Genomic DNA, 23,178 nt, shown 5'->3' on the forward strand with positions numbered 1-23,178 from the left:
TTCTACTCTCCAAGTAGAACAGTGAAGAAAAGGTGCATTGATATTGAAATTGTAGACAACAGTTCAGCTGTACTTGGGGAGCTTGCTGGTGAGGCAGCATGCATGCCCCCCATCATTCTAGTTCCAAAGCCATGATCACCCTTAGACTGTATCCAGAGCCATCACCCGAGGGACTCTGACGTAGCCTTTCAAAGGACCAGTCTAACCCATGCCTGGTGTTCCCTCTTTAAAGCAAAACCATAAGCCCATACCTCAGCGCTCATGAGAACTTGTTTTGTTCTGCCACTATCTAGGGTGTGATTTGGGTCTTAATCTGTCTTGTCTTTTGTTGTAACCTGACCTCTAATGTGCCACCCAGGCATACATTCAGGATTCTGAAACAATTTCTTGAGAGTATGAATTGAATTCTATACTACTTTATGCCCACCTTATTCTCTTTTGCCCACTGTCCAATAGGAAGTCTTTTGCAGACCAAGGAGCCACTAAACATTGTTAAGAGGCACTGTGGCTCTTGGGTTCTAATTCATTCTCATCTGTTTGCTGGCTTGCTTACTCATTTACTTTTTCATTTATTTGTTTGTTGCTGACCTTGAATTTCCCTGCTGCTTTCTGCCATCTTCTTGTGGTTCTAAAGCCTTACATCTACCTTTGGACAGTAGTTACTAGTTTGTGTTAAGTCCTTGAGGAGAAGGACTTGGCGATGTTTAAATAACCAAAGCAAATAAGGGAAAATCACTTTTACAATGTGAGAGCTCTGAAACAGACATTTAGACAAATATTAATAAGCACTTGGTAACATTTTCAGCATCACCTCATGCAGCTGTACAAACAACTCCGTAGTTCTCAACTCCAGAAATCTGCTGAGGTCGTTTTGTTCCAGTTCAGTTGCAAGATTATGTCATTCCATGTCACCTTCAAATGGCATGTGTTGCCTCTGGCTCCTAATGTCTTTGGTCGTTTTAGCCCTAGAAGTCCTCAGGTAGTCATTTTTTTTTTTTAATTTGGCAGGAATGGTCCTTTGACCTCTCCACTCCCTGGAATAGTCCGTGGACCCCAGGTTTACTTCTCAAGTGTTCATGTTCTTTTCCAGAATCCTTTATAATAGCAATAAAAGTAAGATTCCCATGTTGGAGATTTTATATTTATGCCAAGTACTTTTCTTGTGTGTTTCCTACGTGAGTGTTTACAACTCACAAGGAGCTCTGCATTATGAATCTTCTCACCAACTTTGTGTGGCAGCATTCATTAATTAGGTTCAAGTTAAGAACACTTTGTCATGCAACTGTGATATTCTGAAATCAGTTGTAGCTCAATATTGCCAGTGGATTCAAGTTTCTACCTTGTTATTTACCCAGTGTGAGTATTCTGAGCCTTAGTTTCTTAATTTTAAAAAATTGAGAGGAGCCAGTGTCACAGCAGAAAGGGTTAAGCCACCACCTGCAAGGCGGAGGCGGGGGGTGGACAAAGGCATATGGGTGTTGATTCATATTATACCTGCTCCACTTCTACTCGAGCTTCCTGCTAACAGCCTGGGAGAGCAGTACAAGATGAACAGATTTTGGGGCCCCTGCCACTCACATCGGAGACCTGGGTAAAGCCCATCCCAGCTGTTGCAGCCATTTGGGTAGTGAGCCAGCAGATGGAAGATAGATGAATTTCTCTTTCTTTCTCTCTTTCCCTCAGAAATGCTTTTCTTCAAATGCATAAATGAATAAAGAAAAAAAATGAATAGCTCCAGTTGTAGGGTTGTTATAAGGAGTTTAAATGAGTTTAAAGAAACTAAGAGTAAGCACTATGCCTACACTTACTAGGTACCCAGTAAATGCTAATTAGTTATGATATTGTTGCCTCTGAAAATAAAATGTGCTTTCCATGCCTTCTTATTTAGCCTTTATGATTCTGCCTAATTGGGCCGGGGGGATTTTCAATTTGTTTTCAGCTTTATAAAGATGGCATGGTTAATCCCAACATAATATGCATACCTTCCTTGAATAAAAAAATTGAGAGCTACCATTTAACATTTATTTATTTTTGAAGCTTGCTTTGGTTGTCACTTTACATTACACATGCCATTTCTTTTCCTCATTCTTTCACACTTGATACTTTCTGGAATTGTAACAAAACTTACACAATATTGGCTGTCCTATGCAACTGAATGCTAATGCAAATTATATTTTTGAAAATCATTGATTTGTCTTTAATAAACAAGAAGCAAAAGAATTTTTATTGTATAAGATGGCAGTACTTCTAAAGCAAAATCCTTAGTTGATTTCACCCAGATTATAATTCCAAGTTCTTTAGTAATGATTATACCAAGACCTTTTCCATAGTTACAAAATCACTGAAACTTGAAAAAAAGGAAAGGGGCTGCTTTTGTGAAGCCACTGCCTGCGATGCTGGCATTCTTTGTTGGAGCACAGGTTCAAGTTTTAGCTGGTCAACTTGCAATCCCTGTCTCTGCTAATGCACCTGTGAATGCGGTGGAAAGGGGTTCAAGTACTCAGTCACCCATGTGGGAGACCCGGATGGAGTTCCAGGCTCCTAGCTTTGGTGTCACACAACTGTAGCTCTTATGGCTTGCCGGGGCGGGGGGGGGCATGAATCAGCAAATGGAAAATATTCTCCCTCTCTTTCTCTCTCTCTTCTCTCCCCCTCTTTTCCTCCCTCCTTCCCCCATTCTCGGCTCTTTGTCATTGTGCCATTCAAGTTAAGTAAAAATCTTTTTTTAAAGAAGGAAAAAAGTGGTAGTACTTAACATCAGAGGGCCTAGAATTTGACGCACAGCTGGCCACAGTTTCACTCAACTTGTAACAGCCCCTGTGAGTGCTCAGCAGAGTCCTAGGACATGCAACTGTGCCTTTACCACAAACACTACTCCATTTCCAGACACACTAGTGTTGGCTTTGATAGCCCAAAAAATGAATAAATAAAAAAAGAAGAAGAAACATCTCGGTTTTGGGAACAACATTCACAAGAATGGATAATTGAACACAAGGTCATGTCCTAAAATTGCTTAGGTTAATCTTTAAAGAAGTGTGAATCATGGGCACTGGGAGTTTTCATAAAATTGGATTCAGAGTTACTGACCCATTCTATGCTTTAAGTGAGATTAACTAGAACTCATAGACACAAGATATGGAGGAAGGGTGTCATCGTGAATCCCAAATTCAGCTGTTTGGAAATAACTGTTTATAGGCGACCTCTTGTTTCAGTAGGCGCACACACACACACAAAAGTTTCAGGATACATTAGTGATGTCTGGCATTGGTGTACAAAGCAGGAATGGTGGTATACGTAACACATTCTTGACATCTATCAGTCCAAATGATGCATTGGTAATGAAAGGACCCACCTTCAGGTGAAAGTGTGGCAGAGCCAGGAGGAAACTCTGAGAAGTGCTGGCTTCATGGCTGTCACATGGCTGTCACAGGCTGAACAGAATGCAAGAGTTATTCAGTGGACCAGCACAGAGCCATTTCAGATCTCCTTTGGGCTCTTTGGCTGCAAACTACTAGGGACTGTTCAGGCTTTGAAGATTCAGAACCCTGTTGGCTGTTTTAATTGCCTGAGCTTTGGTGGCCGTGGTAGGTGACAGGTTCTGCTTTAAGGAGAATAAACGACTCGCAATTACTTTATTTTGGAAAGTGCTCCTCTGCCTTGGGACACTGTAATAACTGGTCATGGGAAAGCAAAAGCTGGGGGATTTATGGTGTGTCCCAATTTCCAGCCATCTGGGAGAAATACAGCAGAGCATTGGATAGCAGTGTGTTAACCAGAGTGAATCCATCATTGCTCCTGCTGGAAACCCACTCTGTCCCTCTGCTTCTTGTTATCATAGGGATTTGTCCTTGCCTTCACAAAGACTTGCCAGAAATCATTTTTTAAAACAAGTAACTCTAGAAATACAACCTGGTTGACCTTCATTTTATTAGGCTGATGGGGACATCTCTGAGGTATGAGGAATTTTAAAATCCCCCCGTGATTAAAAAGACAAATGAAGCCTGCCTAAAGGCTCAAGGTCCTACTGGGAAGGCGAGTAAGAATGAATCATTTCAATAAACTTGAAGAAGCTGCAACTGTTGAAACAATGAAGTATAAACAGAAATGTATGTTATGAGCCAAAAAACCAATAGTGTACTTAATGTCTGCTTTTCCTACCCACGTAGTATATGGGCAGGCTATTCCCACCATAGCACTTACTGAGGCCCATTGTTACTCTGTTTCGCTGTCTCCTTCCCTCTAACTGCCTTTGGGTTTCTCATGAGTGTGAATGAATCAGATTCCTTGCGTGGCCAGCCCTGCACCCACTGAATAACACATTTCAAGTCCTTGACAAATGTTAGCTGAGCAAATACAGGACTGACCATGTCCCTGAAGCTTCTGATAGAATTCCTGAAATTAGCAACTCACTAGATAAAATAGATTCTCAAAACATTTCTCCTTTGATTATTCTGTTGCCAATTCGGTTGATTTTATTTGAAAATTAGAATGCATATCAGGATGTTCTCAAATTTTCAGTGAAGTATGGGCCACTTAAGCTATCACTATGCTAAATTAATTGATGCAAAAGAGATGGAAATCTGCAGAAGAGTAACAAAATAGTCTTTTCTTTAGCGATTGGCCCTTCGTGTATGTGAGTTCAACTCCCTCAGATTCCCTCAGATTGAAAAGATTTTAAAAAATGCATCTTGCCCTGAACAGATCCTGACATGTTGACTACTTTTCTCTTGTTCCTACTGCCTAAATGTTTGCATTTTCCTTATTGACAACGTTTCCAGAGCATTAGGTATCCTAAGTCATCTTTGCATGAGTTAAAGTACATGGGAAAATGAGCACAGGGTAAGAACAAATACATGGAGCTTGAGCACCTGCAGTTGTTGTTATCCACGTGGTCCTGCAACCCATCACTGCAGATACTTTGGGGCGACTCTCTAGGTCCCAGAGCTTTGGTCAGTGGGTTCTCCAGTTCAGTCTATCTACAGAGAAGCACACCCTCTCCCCCGTCGCCCTGCATGCGCAGTTTTGTTTGGGTCGCTGTGCATTCTGGGCCAATGTGCTGAGCCAATCTGTCATTTCACTTCTGCGTGCAGCAGCTGGGGCCAGCAGCAGGAACCAGACCTTACCTTTCCCACTCCATTTCCCCTGCGGTCTCACCTGAGCAATCGCTTCAGCAAAGTTTATTAAATCTCCTTTCCAGAGGGGCAGCTTGTCCCATTTCATTAGTCACATTTGAACAGCACATGCCAACCAGCCTGCGAAACCCAAATGTGTGGATCTTCAGGTGTTAGCCTCAAAATGAGCTGAGAGGCATTTCATTTATTTCATAATAGTGACTAATCTCAGAGTCGTTTGGGGACAATTTATCTGTGACCACTGATATTCTTCTTTTCTACACAAATATTTATAAAACTGATATGAAATGTCAGAAACAGAGATTAGTCATGTAACAGAAGAGGCACTGGGAGCGATCAGCAGGGCTGCCATCCAAGCTTTCTCCAGGCCTTAACAATGAAAAGAGTAAAGAGAGAGCAGTGACCAGAACTTAGATTTGTTGCCAAGTAGCCAACAGTGTGGACAGGAGTTTCTGGGGATACCATGTATTCACCAGCAAGGACAATAACCAGTCCCTTGTCATTCTTGGCACCATAATCACCTAACTTAAAAGAAGAAGCCAACCAGACTGCTTATTCAGTGAAATGCCTCTGCTGCCTTGCGCAGTGCAGTCAGTCCCTCTGCCCTCTGCCACGCCTCCTGAGCAGGAGCTGTACCCGCCAGGAAGCGGAGCCCTGCGTCTGCTGCACAGGCAACTTTCTGGTTGGGAGGATCATTTTTGGCAACTTCTGGAAGATCTGAAAAAGCCCGCTTGGAGCTTCGTGGTTGGTGAAGTGGGGATGAAGTTGGTGAACAAGCGTGAGAAAGCCAGCAAGTGCCATGACTGTTACAATGTTGGGATCCTTTCTCCCCAGTGCTGCTGTTTTGTTGAAAATGCTGATTTCAACCTTCTTTGCAAGAAAATCAGTCCTGCTCCTCTCTATCTCTCTCCCCATCTCTTTCTCTTTTTCTTTCTCTCACTACCCCCTACACAGTCACTTTTTTTTTTAAAACTGAGTAGCTAGACACACTGTTTCTTTAAGGCTGTGGACTAAATGCCACCCACTAATGTGATTTGCTCGGCTGTCGCCTTGCCTGAGGCAGTCTACTCCATGAAGCACTGGAGAAATAGCTCCCTATTGTCCAGCCAGTGCCGTCAGTGCGCTAACCTGCAAATGTAACCCGATGTCTGTGTTCCTGAGACTCCGGGTGTTTCATGGGCAAAGGCAGTTTGTCACACAGCCTTTTGCCTTTCGATCTCCGCCCCTTGGGGCAGGCTGTGCAGAGAAGGCAGTGACCCCGGCTCTCGCCTCTTGTGCCTCCTCTTTTGGATTGGCCTCGTGCCAAGGCTGAAGCAAGTGAGAAGGATGTTGCTTCCCTCTCAGTGTTCTAAAACAGACCAGGCCCTAATTGATTTTAAGATGAATCACTGCTTGGAAGGTTTTTCTGTTTGTTTCCACCAGCTGTACAAACCCCTTGCCTTAAATCAGAATGCCTTCTGGGTGTAGCAAGGCACCTGGGAGTGGCCTGCCTCTTCGTCTTGGGGATGGGGCACCACCCAGTTGGTACCTGTTTGGTGCCAGCCAGGGTTCGGAATTGGAAAGCAAGTTATTTGAGGGCTCACACCATGATCCTGGAAACTCTCATATAGGATGATGGTCAGGTTCTTAGGATGCCCGGGGCTGGCCCAGGATTGCAATCCTGTCATTCCATTGTGTTCCATGAACTCAGACCCGAAGCATGGCAGAGGCAGAGCTAAGCAGCACCTCCCTTCCCAGTTGCATCACTATCACTGTGCTGTCAGGGCACATTTGAAATGTTTCCTTTTCTATTCTCCTGTAAGAGACCTCTCTCAGGACCCACAGGCACTGCTTGAACACAGCCAGCTCAAGGGCTGGCTCTGCCCTGCTCAAAGTGAGTACCCAGGAACTGACCCTGTGACTGCCTGAGAAACCGTGGGCTACCTAGGAACACACTGGCTGTCCCTGCTATGTCTGTTCCTTAAATAGTGCCTGAGCCAGGAAGGCAAATCCCTTCTACCTGATCAGAGGCAGTTCAGGGAGAGAAGTTGGGCCCTGTGAAAGGTGGTGTCTGAGGGACATGCTCCAGCATGCAGGGAACAGGCAGGGCGCCTGGCCTCCTCTTTGGTCATGCCGGGAGAGCACTGACCCTCTGGTAGGGCCTGACGACCAGACTTCTGGAGACCTCACGTAGATGCAAGCTCAGAGCTTAGCTTCTAAGCTCAGGTCACTCGCTACAAGGTGAGGACACAGCTCCTCCATGCATGGCATCTAATAGTTATACAGTGATGAGGGGAGGGTGTAGTTCCCTCTCTTCCTGGCCTGCGCTCCTCCCTTCTTTTTATCCCCACCTTAAACCAGTGTTCCGCATTCCCAGTTGCATGTTAGCATCCTTGGGAGGCTTGGTACAATGACCCAGGCTCAGAGTCAGGCTTCTAAGGGCAAACCAGGCAAGGTCCTCATCAAAATGCCTGTCATACTGTGAGGTTGTTACAGCGTCTTGGTCATTGGATAAGCCCCATCAGTCACAAGTGAAATGTATTTTCACGCAAGTTATTGTGTGTTTGGACAGTGCGTAGTCTGGACATAAAATCATGAGTAAAGAGAATGCAAATTATTACTGCACCTCAGTGAGTGCTGCAAATGAAAGAACAGGGACATTGACCTTGACTTGGTGGAGAGGCCAGCAGGCCAGGGAAGGGTTGCCAAGGGTGGTAACATCTGAAAAGCATGGATTTCATAAATGAACTGGTATATTGGGAAGGCACGGATCACAGGAGTGAAGTTCAAGGCAGGGAGAAGATCTCAATGTGGCAAGGTCATAGGGTGTAAGGACATATCTCCTGGAAGGGGAAGTGGAAGGAAGTTCTCAAAACAGCATGCTTGAGGCCAATATTGTAGTGTAGCAGGTAAAGTTGCTGCCTGCAGCACCGGTGTCCAATATATGTGCTGGTTCACGTCCTGGCTGCTCCATGTCCAATTCAACTCCCTGCTCATGGCTAGAAAAAGCAGCAGATAATGGCCCAATTGTTTAGGCTCCTGATGGGAAACCCTGATGAAGCTCCTGGCTCCTGGCTATGGCTTGCTCCCTTCTTGGCCCTTGGAGTCATCTGGGGTTTGAACCTGTGGGTGGAAGATCTCTGTCTCTCCCCCATCCCTCTACTCTGTATCTCTAACTTTTCTAGTGAATTAAAACAATTCTTAAAACAAAATCTAGGATGTTGTAGGGTCAGGCTTAATGTAAATGAAAAGAAACTGTGTCTTGAGGCGATGAGGCCTTATTCAGAACCCAGGCCACTGCTGTGCTTGTAGGGGACAGAGATGCTAATCTAGAGGATGGCATTTCACAGTCCAGCAAATGTAAGGCTTGTAACACATCCCATCCAAGCTTCCACAAATACCAGAAATTGATGAAAAGAACAGTGCTATAGACTGAAACTTTCCTTTGGTTTTACTTTTCCAAATTTTGTTCCAAAATCCAAAGGCACTGACAGCCTAAGGTCTGTTCTCAGGACTCCATACCTAGGTGTTTGTGCCCAGCAATGATCTGGAGGGGTGTTTTTGTTAAGGAATGGCAAACTCTGCAGTAATGAACAAAAGATTAGAATCCCCAAGGACTGGAAACCTATTGTTCATAAATATTGGCGATCATACTCTGGAGAAATCACAGTTTTCAGAAGCAGTGTGATATTGACTCTCTAGCTCCACCCCAGACTGTTGTTTTACTTCCTGTCCCAGTCTATCCAGTGCCTTCTGATCTCAGGTCTACCCTTGTGCCTCTTTATGGCAGCCAGCTTCTTTCCAGAATGCCAAGCTGACCTCTACTGCCCCACTCAGAATATGCCTACAGAAAGCTGGATCTCACAAAAGGAGGAGGTAAATGACTCACTAAGTGTCATCGTTACTGGTTGCAGAGATTAGACCATATCCTCTGAGTAATACCGAGGGTCTTCTTATGTAGTTTTTAATTAATATGCAAATGTTTCAGATTCATCCGGTGTAATTAGGGCCACATGCTGAAATGGAGAAAAGCCAGAGGTTGCACTGGGCTGGCCTGACTGACCCTCAGTGATTTCGGAGCAGTTTCTTCTGATTTACGTTAAGCCTCACCCTGTAGCACCCTAGGTGTGCTGGACCCTGCACGGGGAACTGCAACAGCCAATGAGGAATGGAACACAGGGCAGAAGGGAGCAAGGATGGACCAAGGTGTTATCCAAGGTCCTGAAACCATGCAGAGGGAGTTGGGACTACTGCATGAAAAAAAAAAAAAAAGCTTTATAATTCCTAAGAGCCACTACTGTTCAATGCACCCTCAAAGTTGCACTTGTTGTAAACACCCAGAGCCATGTGAGGATTAGTTTGCAAGCTGAACAAAAGACTGTTTTCCTTAATTGCAAGAGGTCTTTACAACTGTAATTCAAAACGGAATTTGGTAAGATATTAGACTCAATGGTCTGCGTTTCCTAATCTTACCTACAGATTATCATCAGTACCTTCTAGATAAAGAAATTAGATTTGATTGAGTGATTTGTGCAGCTGTGAGTCATGGAGTTGGATTTTGAAATGACTACCGCTCAGCTTAAGAGCCAGGCACCTTTCTCTACACAAGGGGATGGCATCCTACTATAGCAGCCAAATTCAGTCCACTTCCTGAGTATTGCAAATAAAACTTTATCAGGACACAACTGTGACATTCATTCTGTGTTGTCTGTGACTTCTTTCACACATTGCCATAGTAGAGTGGATAAGTTGCCTCAGACACACTATGGCTTTGAAATACTTACTGTCCAGCTCTTAACAGAGTGGTTTGCCAAACTCCGTCTTGTGCCACACTGCTCCAACATAAACTCAGAAACTCAGATATTATTTTCTCTCTCTAATATTTAATACACTTGACACCACTCGGTGTAAGTGACATCACTTTTGTGTGTATTGCCTGATCTCTGTAATCTACTACCTAACTCTGTCACATCTACAAAATAAAACCATCTTGAATTTCTAGAAGGTGTCATAATTTTAAAGACCCATGGGGAGATGGGAGCAGAGAGTACTGAACGGCCTGTGTCTGAGTCAGTAATTGATCCTGCGAAGAAAGTCGCCAAAGTGCAACTTGAATTTTTCCTTGTACTTTTTATTAGCAAGGCCATTTCTGCACACCCCAGTTCCCCCAGATGTGATCTCCAGCCTCTGGAAGTGACCCTTGCCATGCATGAACATTCAGGGACTCAGAGTTCTTTTTCCCTCAGGTCCCCAAGCAAAATTGCCCAAATTTTCTGATCACTTTGAGCCTTCAATCATTTTTCCCCCTTTTTTGGTATAAGGAACATTCCCAGGAAGAAAAATGGTCCAGTGTTAAATACTGTCTCTCACATGAGTCGTTTGTAAGCTGGGCTGTGTTGGCATCTGTCTTCCCCAGGACAACCTTCTCTTCTCTTCATAAAGATAAATCAATTTAATGAATGCCATTGATTGGTGGGAAATTGCCATTTTTTGACTGCTGGCCACCATCAGTGGCAGTGCCCAGTTCATCATTCTTTCCTCTTCCTGATTAAGGATCAGCCCTCTCCAGCCTATCCTTCTAAGGAAGCCCAGAATGATCTCTGGAACCCTGAGACACCATTTCACAGCCAGACTTCAGTCTCTATGCTTAGCAGAATCCACTTCCTCCAGATACAGGAAGGAAAAAGACTGGGAACAATTGTCTTATCCATTTTCCCCTATTCCTCAACCCTCCCCATGCTAATCATGGGTAAGCATCCTTCTTAACTATGAAAACATCACCAAAAACAAAAATTTATTACACTGAAAAAGCTTAGCAAAAATAGACTTTAAAAACCTTGTCAAGCAGTACATGTTTCTGTTAAGGTCTTACTTGTTTTTCAAAACTATAGATGAACGGTGAAAGCCAGAGGGCCTTTGACCTAACTGTGTCAATCATTGTTACAGTCTGGAAGAACTGTGTTAAGTACTGCAGACCATAATCCTATTAAGAATCACCCAGAAAGCTGTTACTACCCACATCGTTGGTACCACTCCAAGTATTTTAGATTTGGTGGACTTGAGATGGGTCCAAGAAAGTGAATTCCTAGAAAGTTATCTGGTGGTGCACATGGATCTAGGAATGTCCTGGCATATTTTAATAGGAGAAACCTCTGATGTAGGTATTTTCCTCCTGGAAAGGTAAAGGAACTGACATTGTAGGTTTTCTAGCATATTCCATTGAATATATCAGGTACTTTTGATGCAATGTCTTATTTAGAGGTCACAACAACCTTATGAATTCTATCCATTATTATCCCCTTTATAGTTAGCAAACCAAGGTTCGGGAAGGAAAACTCAGGTATGCCAAAATGTGCCATTAAAGGATGTCAGTTATTCAACTATTTACAATCCCATCAATTCTAAGTCATCCATTCTTAGATTGCATGTGGTAAAAGTTAGTCTGGCAAAGTGTGAATATCTTTTTTAAAGAAATATTTTTATTAATTCGGACGTCAAAAGCAAAAGATGGAGTGGGGTAGACAAAGAAAGAGATCTTCCATCTGCTGGTTCACTACCCAAATGGCCACAATGGCCAGGGCTGGCCTAGACCAAAGCCAAGAGCCTGCCGCTCCACCTGGATCTGCCACTTGGATGGTAAGGGCCAACACTTTCCCAGTCAAATTAGCAAGGAGCTGGATCAGAAGTGAAAGAGGTAAACATACAGCCTGAATTCAGACTCATGGTGCATTGGACTCCAAAGGCTGAGAAGCATCCCTGCAACCAGTGCCTGTTCATTCTCTGACATCTGTGCATGGAGATGACCAAAGCTCCTGAGTGTTTTCTGTTAGTGCATTACACAGGCCCTCCCCACCTCCCTGTCTGCTCTAGCTGCTCACTCTGCCTACATTCCTTGCTCCTCCTCCCCACCTGGGTAACTCCCACTCATTCTCAAATCCCAGCAAAGGGTTTGCCTCAGCCGTGCAGATTCTCTAACATCCCTTCTTACTAGAACAGGAATAACAACCACTTTATACCTGCCCCAATATATTTTATATGGTTTAATTCCATCACATGCCCCAAGTCCTCCGATTTTTATTATCAACTACCCAAAGAACAGAAGCAGAGTTTTCATTTAGACAAAGTCTCCCACTGTATGACCTGGTTCACTTTTCAATAGCACCTTGCAGCTCCACCTTATGTCTCCAACCAAATGAGGCCAACACACTCTATTTCCTACCTGCAACAGTGCCCCTTTCTCCCTGACTCTTTGCCCCACCCAGCCACTGAAGCACTCACACCCTGTGTATTTGCACCTGACCTTTCCTTAAGCCACAGCCAAATTCCTGAGGCTATTGAACCACAGCCAAATTCCTAAGGCTATCCTCAGCCTTCCAGCCCTGGAGAGGGGCTGCATAGGCACTGGTGGAATGCACATCTACCTAGCCCAGTGTTCCAATTGTGGTGTCACCTCCTCCCTTGGATGAGGTGAGTGTAAGTGACTGGTTCACTTCCCCATGCTGGGAACTCATTCACCACAGACCCGTTTGCACTGACTAGGTACTTGAGCAAACTTTTGTCAAATGAAGAGATGATGATGCTGGATAAAGGCTGTGGGTATAGAGGGGTGAACAGTGAATTCATGAGGAACGTATAGAGGATCTGTCACAAAATAAAGTAACATGCTTAAATGAGCAGCGGTGAATAGAGGGGACTGTTAGACTGCTTTACTGTTATGCTTGACTTCATTCAAGAATCCTCAGTTTTTCTGCCTTTAAGCCAGTCTTCCAAAAAGCCCAAAGTTGTTCTCCATTTGAACGGCAAACATTTCATAGAACTCCTACTTTTTCTGCAACATGTGACATTATTACAGAAAACATACACCAGGAAACACATCGTCCTCACGTTCTAGATATTCCTGAACAATGAGTCGATACTAACAGTGAATGCAGATCCTAGCAGCATGTCCACGGCAAAGCCCTGACTTAAAAGTTCAACAACACTGACTTGCTGTCATGTCTCTGCAGCGTCACCTGCCTGGCAAGTTTTTCAAACATGGTGAGAGGTCTGATATTTCCCACAGAGAACAGCATTAAGGCTGGTGGTTGTGAAAGCCTTGCTTTAAGACGTAATTATGGAAAATTAAGACCCAGTACCATAAATTATAAACCTGATAGAAGCTACTTTGCAAAGATACCAAGGAATAGTTGCTATGTATAACTTGATTCTCTTCTTTTAAAAAAATCACCAGTGCTATTCACTGACACCTTGGAATGCAGGGTGAGCGTAGAACGTCTCAGGGGCAGTGTTGAACACGACTGTGACCTGCAGCAGGTAGTTTGTCTTCGACTCCACAGCCTCTGGATGATAGTCCAAAAGCCCTGGGACCCTGAACCTGTGTGAAACATCCAGAAGAAGTTCCATTGTCCAGCTTCAGATCAGCTCAGCTCCCACCATTGCAGCCATCTGGGGAGCGAACCAGCAGATGGAAGATCATTTGGTCTGTCTCTCCTCTCTGTAAATTGGCCTTTCCAATAACAATAAATCTGAAAAAAAATGCCTAAATTGAGAAAATTACCTGGCACCCTGAATTTATGTTTATTCATTTGTTAACATGAGGAGAGGGGAGGTAGGTCTGAAACTCTCTCAGCTTTCATTTGATTCTGTTTCAAAATGGCTTCTGGCACTCTGATCCTTGTATCGTTCCCTCTCATCTGTGCTGCCTCCCACCGGAAGACCAAATGACACCAGAACACCATAATGATATCCCAGGACTTGCCATCCCTCAACAGATGGACAGCCCCAGTGGTACCCCTCACATTAAACAACAACGCTTACAGTTCATTCTTAACCAAATCCAAACCACCATTTATGCTGCATGATGTAACATGGTTATAATTCCAAAGTTTGTCAAGCATTCCAAATGTAACATTTTGCCTGTGTAAAAATGGAAGCATATCTGGTGGAAGGTCAGTTGAAATGTTTCTTTATGGCATTATGCCGGGTGCATGAAAGAATGCTTATGTAATTAGCTATAATTCAGATGTAGTTCAGGTTCAAAATGACTAATATGTGGTAATGTTCCAGGTTATCCATTTATTTCCACACTGCTGAACTCTCATTCTTCCTCCAAAACCCACATGAAATGTCACCTTTAATGAAGAGCCTCTGCACTTGCCAGCAAAGTCCATTAGTCCGTTTTCCCTATCGTCAGCCCACTTCTGCTGTAATGATCTTTGGCCGTATCCTCTTCTCTTAATAAACCTTCAGTTCATGGAAGGCACAAGCCACACCTTACTCATTTGTTCAACGTCAAGTCTAGTGGTATCCATCATACTGGCCTATTTGGTATCTTAGTAGCTAGAAGTATATTTGGTCTTGGGCAAGCCATCAATCCTTCCTTAGTCTCAGTTTCTTTATAAAGTAGTAGTAAAAACACTTACTCTATCAGAAGAGGGTTGAATTAGGTGTGGAACAGCCAAGTACAGAGTCAACACATGGTTTTGTCTTATTTTTAGTTTATAAATGACACCAAAAATTATGACACAGGGGAGGGGAAGTAGAACATTCACAGTTCTGGCATCAAAAGCCAGTTCAGCCATTCACCAACTAAGCGTTAAATGGCAACTTTAATGTCTCAGAGTTTGTTTCTTCATCTATAACCTAGGGATGCATAGATTTGAATGGATAAAGAAGAAAAACATGTGGAAAGTGCCTAGCATAGCATCAGGCACATAATGGACACCTTATAAATGGTAATCTGTGTTGTTTTCATCTGTGATGGAGAATGAAAAAAAAAAAGCAACAGCCAAGTTACAAGTCCCTCTGCGTGTTCCTTGGTCTTTTTTGCTTCGTGTATTCTGATGGAGATGAATCCATACTTACAGAGGCAGTGTTTAATTGCCTCCTCGTGGGTTAGACCTGTCCTGAGGCAGCAAATTATCATATTCTTTTTTTCCCCCTGAGGCTTCCAATGGGATCTGTCTGTTCTAATTTAATAAACCTGCCTTCCTAGTGCCTGATTCAAAGAGGCAATACCACATGCACGTTTCCAAATGCGTAATTTGTATGAACACTCAAATCCTTAATCGCGTGGGGAAAGCAGTATGGGAGGGGCAGGTGTGTGTATCGGTTCATGTTCGTTTGAACGGATGCCAACCAAACTTCCACAGTTAATTGTGTCTCAGCAGTTTTTACTTGGAAGAAATAGTGAACACACAGGCTTCTAACTGCCTTGTGGCCTTCTTTGGTTCCTGACTCTTGGGTTTGTGTTGTTTACAGTGCCATTTCTGCAGCAGTCACATAATTTATTGGGCACACGGAGCGCTCCTGCCAACTCCAAGCTGCCCTGCCTCACAGCCTTTCCATCTCAAGCTAGTCATTCCATTTCCTTCCCTGTGGTTCCAGAGCACACAGGAAATGGAAGATGTACATAATGGAAGCTTACTCTTTGAAAAGAAGAGTAAAAGCACGTTCAAGGTTTGGCTGAGAGTCTAAGCAGAGGGTGCCGGGGAAGTAGGGAGCTTTTCGCTCAGGAAGACTTCAGAATTGGTGCAGTGAGCCCCCAGGAACATGATGGTCTTCCCTTTGTCTCCAGGTAATGCAGGTGGTGAAGGAGCAGGTTATGAGAGCGCTTACAACCAAGCCTAGCTCCCTGGACCAGTTCAAGAGCAAACTACAGAACCTGAGCTACACTGAGATCCTGAAAATCCGCCAGTCTGAGAGGATGAACCAGGAAGATTTCCAGTCTCGCCCAATTTTGTAAGTTGCCCCTTCTGATCTCAGCTCGGCTTCACCATGTCAAGAGGGAGCACCCAACACCGAGCAGGGCTGTGGTACAAGGTTGTGAGGCAGGGCCAGCAGAAGATGTACCAGAATATCTTGATTCAGTTATGGCAGGATCAGCAAACCCTTGAGGAAGCACTGGGCTGAAGCAGAAGTTGGGACTAGGTCCTGGCGAGATAGCACTAAGCCAGGAAGTGACCCAGTGACTGACAGCCCTCTAGGGATTTGTGACTTTTCCAGGATTGGTAATACAATCTTTTACCCATGAAATTAGAGTCTACGTGGATATCCTTTGAGTGACAAGAAGTCGTAATATGCCAACCAGAGTGGGGCCCACTGATAATTAAAGCAATAAGAACCCAGAACTACTCTAGGATGAGTGAATGGAAGTAAAAGTTTGAGAGGGAGGGACCCCCCTCGTCTCCTGGCCCTGGGTGCTGTCAAAGCATCTTGTCTCACCTTTCTGGGGACCTCCAGCTCTAAGGTGAGGGCCCCCTTGTGAAGGACGTCCATCAGATGCACCTACAGCCATTGCAGTTGCGTGATGACTTAGCGTGTTCTGAAGGCCAAGCAGGGAGGGCTATTGGCCTTGCTTCCCCTTTTCCTTTCGATGGTGTTCCCTTGTCCTTTTCTAATAGCCAGGTTGTTTTTTGTCACCCCTTGTATTTCATAGAGAAGGAATTAGGGAAAAGAGGAGTAGGAAAGGTATTTGTTGGTTATTCTCATTCAGTTTACAGAATGCGGGACACAGCTTTTTTTGAACTTTTGTGCAAAGCTGACTTGTAACACAACTTGGATTCTGGAGTCTTCCTTCCACGAGCCCTTCCTTGCCCCACTCTATTTCAAAATCTTTCCCTTTCTGAACCTCTCCCTGCTTCTTATTTCGTATATTTGGAAAATTTAAAGCCAGGGAAAGTACCCCTCATGCTATTAAATTTCCTTCCATCCCTGGGAGATAGATACAGCTTGTACCAATTCGAAGGCAAGGGTAGCGTGTAGAGGGATAAGGTCTTGCTAACAAGAGGAGGAGCTGGAACTTGAAGTCAGGTCTGCTGATCCTTGGGCTGAGCTTTGTCCAGCCCACCAGAATTCCTTTGCTGTGTACAGGACTGAAATGAGGTGTGAAAAAGTGAACAGGTCAGAAAAGACAATCTACTGTGGGTTTTAAAAAATTATGTTTTGCCATTTTTGGTCAGCATGTGATACTATATATTTTCATGGGCTGCTATGCTGTATTTTACAACACATGTGTATAGTATAAACTGATCAAATCGGGCACCCAGCCTTTCCATGTTTTTATGTTTGCTTTGTGTCTAGAGTCTTCCAGCTGCTCTATTCCTGTTTTTTATGCAAAATGGAATACATTATTGTAATACTTTGTCCCTCAAAAAAAAAAGGATGCATTATTGTGAGCCATAATCACTGTATTGCAGTGCCATGGAGTTCTAGAATGCATTGCTTCTGACGTGTTTGTTTTTAAATCTTAAACCATTAGAAAAGCAGGTTTTAGCTGACATGTACATAGTCAGCCCAGGAAGGAAAATGCTCCCCAGAGGCTCTGGATTACATCGTTGTGAAACCCAGTTCACACCTGCGTGGGGAACCAGCGAACCTTATGAGATGCCTCGCCATGGTTTTTGCATCAGTCCTTAGCCAAGAGATGGTAATAGCCAGAAATATTGAGCAGAAAGTGCTTAGAGTGACTGACTCCTTGGAAATGCATTTTCTTATCTGTAACTAGAGACCAAAGCATCTTGCCCCATCCCAGAATCTGCAGTACTGAAAGTCAATGTTTTACCATGTCTGTTTTGACAGATGTGTCAACGTAAAATACCTCATTTATTTCTGATATGAAACTGGAGGAGAGTTTGAGGAATCACTTCAGTTAAAGCCAAGTGGTTCTAAATGAATATTTGACCATGACTTTGTTCCAGAGTGAGCTTTCTGCTCCTGTTTGTGTCTGCATTTCGCAAAGCTTTGCCTGTGACGTTCTGCCATCTCTTCAAGAAGCTTCCTTTCTCGAAGAAGTGTTTTTCTTTAGCTTTGCTATGGGTGAAAGGATAAACAAGGCAACTAAATGGGAACTTTTCTGGAGGGCATGGCTTTTGCATGACCTGTCAGAACGCACAGACCTCCTGGAGTTCTGGGACCTCCGAGTGGCAGTGAGGTCGTAAGGAGCTGTTAGAAGCTGCTGAAATGCTTTGGAAGATTCCTGTATTTAGTTGAAAGGCATAGTTACAGGAAGAGAATGAGGGGAGGGAGAAGGAGATCTTCCATCTGCTGGTTCGCTCCTCAGGTGGTCTCAGAACTGTAGGCAGGAGTGAAGAGCTTCATCTGGAAAAGCCACATGGGTGCAGGCATCCAAACACTGTTCCATCTTCTGCTGCATTCCTGGGTGTGTTAGCAGGAATCAGGCGGAGCAGCCAGGACTTGAACCAGTGCCCATATGGAATGCTCACATCACAAGTGGCGACTTAACTTACTGTGTCACACACAGCAGCCCCACTATGGTTAAGCATGAATGCCAGGGACCAGCTTGTTCATTATCCCAGACTCTGAACTGGGCAAGCAGGAGCTGGGGTATCTAGTAGAGTAACTTTTTGTTCAGTGATATGTCTTATCTATTAGTGTAGTCCATGAGATTGGAACACATGGTGGGTTGGATGACATCTAAATACTGCCAAAATGCCTCACAAGGCATGTCTAAGTCAGCCTACAGAAAGGGTGTGTTTCTCTTTTCATCCATTTTTCCATTTAGCAAACACAGCTTGAGCCATTCCTACATGCCAGCCCTGACCCAGGAGGCAGACAGAAGCCCACAGAAAGTCCCCTGTTGTTCCAGGCCCCAAAAGTTGGGATGAGGAAAAAGGACTATCCCAGACTATCCAGAGCTTGGTTCCAGAAAATGCAAGCACCTCCAAGAGCTGTATCTCGCCCCAAGCATACATGCTGGGATTTGGGGGTTCTAGCACTAGAACAGCAGCTTGAGGAGTCTGTCTCAAGCCCTTCATCCTGCAGACAGGGGTGGCAGTATCCCCAGGGCTCAATCACTGGCCATGGGGATGTCGCTCTCGTCTCTGGACCCAGAGGCAAACATCAGCTACACATTCCACATGACCCCTCAAGCCACTAGGCCTGGTTTTTTTCTTGTTGTTGTTACTTGTTTTTGTATATATATAATGACGTGTCTCTTAAGAAAAAGAAAAAAAACATAAGCTCCACAGGAATGATATTGAGAGGTGGAGGGAACATATACTTAGTGGGTTGAAGAAGAAGAAGCTTACCTTTATTTCTTAGCCCTTGATTAATTATTTCAAAGAGGAGTTATTTGTTATTTCCTATTTAGTGTGACTTAACAAGGAAGATAAGTCCACACACACAATTAATCTGAGATAATGGTTATAAAAAGCTTGACTGGTCAAAAAGTAGGTCATTTAACCCATGTTGGAGAGAAAGGGAGATGCAAGGACATAATTGCATGAAGCAGAGAAGTGAAATGGGGTGAAACCTCGACCCAGAGTGCGCACATCTGGGGTGAGAGTGTAGCACTGTTGTGGACAGACGAAACTCCTGAGACAAGTGTGCATCCCATCCTCAGCCTGCTCTTTTTGTCTCTCACATGAAGACATCATTTTTGCATCACGTTTACAGATTGCTACACGAAGTTCATAAAGTATTACGGGCACTGAGCACAAACAAGTGATCGCTCTACTACCAAAGAACCTAGCAAATTAAGTCAAGGATAAAATGGACACTATGGTTATATTCACCTTAGCTTAGCACAGTAAAAAAAAAGAAAGAAATGATCAAAACAAGCAGAGTCATACATAAGACTAAAACCTACTCTGCCAGTTGACACCTCCATTGAAAACTGGCCACGTGCTTTGCTCAAAACCTCATAGCACCCATAGGACAATCTGGGCACTTGTACATTTGCCAAAAAAAAACAAAAACAAAAAAGTTCATGTGTTGCTTAGTAATAAAGAAAAGTTTTGAGAAAGGTATTATTTGGTTATTTCTTCATTGTGTCAGCGTCATAAAATGCACTTATACAAACTAAGGCAATATAATCTTACAAGGCAACTAGTACTTCTGTAGTGCATTGTTGGCTAAAACATCATTGTGTAACATATTACTGTCTATATTGAGTGCTCCTGTGTGGTGGGTACTATGCTGGGTGTTGGCAACTCAGCACTGAACACAACAGACAAAATCCCCTGCCATGTACTTATAATATTGTAGTGGGGAGAAACAGACAATACATGTTAAGAGAGAACACATGCAGTGGAGAGAGACAGCAGGATAAGGTAAATGGAGTCCATAACTTTTAATAGAATGATTAGAATGTATCTCTCTAATCTGATGTTGACATTTAGCTGAAGATGTGTAAGGGAATAAGAGAACAGATTATGTGAAAGAATATTCCAGACAGTGCAAAGGTCCTGGGGTCAATCTTAGAGTTCAGTGAATAATAATAGTAATAATAGGGCCTGGCGCGATAGCCTAGCAGCTAAAGTCCTCAGTTTGAACATGCCAGGATCCCAAATGGGCATCCCTAATCCCAGCGGCACCCCCTTCCCATCCAGCTCCCTGTTTATGGCCTGGGAAAGCAGCCAAGGATGGCGCAAAGCCTTGGAGCCCTGCACCCATGTGGGTGACCCGGAAGAGGCTCTGGCCTCCTGGCTTCATATTGGCTTAGCTCCAGCAGTTGCGGCTGCTTGGGGAGTGAATCAATGGATGGATTTTCCTCTCTGTCTCTCCTCATCTCTGTATATCTGACTTCATAATAAAAATAAATGGCGCAGCACCAGCTGTTGTGGTCACTTGGGGAGTGAATCATCGAACAGAAGATCTTCCTCTCTGGCTGTCCTCCTCTCTGTATATCTGACTTTCCAATAAAAAAAAAAAAAAAGTAGAAACCTTTCAGGGGAACCGCTGGAGAGGTTTTGAGCAAAGGGCTTACATGATATGTTATATTGGGAATGGACTGTCCATAGGCAAGTTTGGAGGCGAGGAAACTGATTAGAAAGCTATTTCAGTCATCTGAGCAACAGGTGATGAGAGGTGGTTAGTATGTATGTTAGGTTCGATTTTGCAGATCAGAGACAAATCTGTTTCTGGATTGGTCAGAGGTGGAATGTAGGAAACGAAGCAGAAGATGAGTCCGGTGGCTTGGGCCCGGACAACAAAGATGAGGAATTCGTCTTTGGATGGGTGAAGGTGAGAGATATCTCAGCAGTCAGTCAGACAAATGAGAGCTCTAGGTTGGAAGTATAAAATCGAGAGTGGTCAGCATAAAGTTGACAGTTAAACCCATGGGTCTGTAATAGAAGGAACAAAAGTAGCACAAATACTAAGCTCTCAAGCCCTGCAGTGTAGAGACAGAAATAATAGGTCGGTGCTCATGAAGTCGATACCCCTGCTCAGTCCAGAGTCCCAGTGATCCCTTCTCAATCAAGGGTTGGCAAGTTATGGCTCGTGAGCCAAATAGGGCCCATTACCTGGGCCTGGAAATGATGATGTGTTGGAGCAGCACCAGTTCACAGTGTGTACTGTGGATGGCTGCTGTCACTCTGCCTTGCAGGAGTAGCTAAGACAACTGCAGACGGTACAACCCACAACAGCTTTCATTTCAACCCACAACGTTTCATACCTGGCCCTTTACAGCAGCCTTTGCTGATTCATGTTCTAGGTTAGCTGTGTAGGGCAATCTCCAAGTTGAGCTTGAACTCTCACCAATCTCGTAATGTGTATGACAGTGACCCCTTTAGCCCTGGACTTGGAATAGTATTCCATAAGTAGTGGTAGGTAGACTTTCATTTGCTCCTCACACACTCTCCTGCCCTCCTCCTTTAAACTTACTCCTTTCCCTTCTTTATATTGCCTTGGACAGAATTAGAAGGTCGTTCGTCACACAGACAGTTGTGTACCTGTGATCTAGCCCTCCCGATCCTGTGCTGAGAATTTCAAACCCAGTTTCATGGTGCCGCTGTCTGAATTGCCCCCAGCAGCTTTGAGCTGCAGAAACATATTATAAGAGTTACTTACATTTCTTACATGAGCTTCACCATTATTAGTAATAATAACCTAAAAATAGTAGAATCTTTTTTTAAGATTTATTTTCTTTTTATTGGAAAGTCAGATATACAGAGAGGAGGAGAGACAGAGAGGAAGATCTTCTGCTGTGGCTGGAGCTACACCAATCCAAAGCCAGGAGCCAGGAGCTTCTTTCGGCTCTCCCATGCAGGTGCAGGGTCCCAAGGCTTTGGGGGCATCCTCAACTGCTTTCCCAGGCCACAAGCAGGGAGCTGGATGGGAAGTGGAGCAGCCGGGATTAGAACCGGCGCCCATATGTGATCCCAGTGCGTAAAAGGCGAGGACTTTCACCACTAGGCTATCACACTGGGCCCAGAATGGTAGAATCTTAGAACCCCCTTCCTGTGTCTGCTTTGTTCTGTGGGGCAGCCCCTCCTTTCCTTCTCAGCCTACTCACCTGAACTTGGAAGCTGAGAGCAGGGATTGACCACCCAGATACACCCCACCTTCTCTGTTCAGTGCAGCGTTCATCAAGCTGCAGTTTCCCGAGTTCATTTTACAAGAGCAGAATGCTGATAATAAATAGTGTTAGTGAGCTGAAAGCCTGAGATGAGAGACTAAGAGAATTGGGCAAGGAAGGCTTTTCATAGGCAAGAATCTCTACTTCAAGTGTGACATTTCCATGTTATGATTTAGAAATGTTCAGTTGGAACAGCATCAAGTATTAAAGGTACAAGAATATTGCTGGATGGCTGAGTCCTTTTTGCTGTTGTTTTTCTCTTTTCTCACATGTGATCCAAAGCTTGCAAAGGCAGCCCTGAATCTATACCTTGTGCAACACTTGAACCCAATTGGCTTGTTTCCCCATCTGTAAGATAAGAGTGACGTTTTGGGGTAGAGAAAAGTAAATGTTAAATGAGTTAAAATTATGTAGGATAGTACCTGAGTCATGGCAGGAGCTCATCAAGCTCATCCTGGGGGCAAATGACACCCTGTGTGAGAGCATATTGCCTACAGTTTGGTGTCAGTACAAGCCCAATGTCTGAAGTTGATTAATACTGGGTCCTGGCTACAGTGTTATAGGGGCATGTGGAGTGTGTTGCCCAAGGAAAGGACAGAATATCACCCAAGCCAATTCAGAAAGACTGTGTTTGCTGCCCAGGACTTAACAGGGATCATGAATTGCACTGTCCTCTTTACTACAGCTTTGCAAGACACATTCAGTTCCCGTCTTACAGCTGAGGACGCTGAAATGGAGGAGCTCCAT

The 23,178-nt window shown here is 44.1% G+C and overlaps 1 protein-coding gene across 5 annotated transcripts in view; it reads left to right on the forward strand.

Moving 5' to 3' along the window:
* The window catches only part of ELMO1 (engulfment and cell motility 1), a 497,188-nt gene that overhangs the window by 442,466 nt on the left and 31,544 nt on the right, over window positions 1–23,178 (forward strand). For all 5 annotated transcript variants that reach the window (XM_058677989.1, XM_058677988.1, XM_058677992.1 and 2 more), the window contains one exon: window positions 15,688–15,851. In XM_058677989.1, coding sequence (XP_058533972.1) covers window positions 15,688–15,851 — 164 coding nt within the window. The remainder of the gene's footprint in view (window positions 1–15,687; window positions 15,852–23,178) is intronic.

Source organism: Ochotona princeps, chromosome 20 (genome assembly GCF_030435755.1).
Source record: "Ochotona princeps isolate mOchPri1 chromosome 20, mOchPri1.hap1, whole genome shotgun sequence".
NCBI lineage: Eukaryota > Metazoa > Chordata > Mammalia > Lagomorpha > Ochotonidae > Ochotona > Ochotona princeps.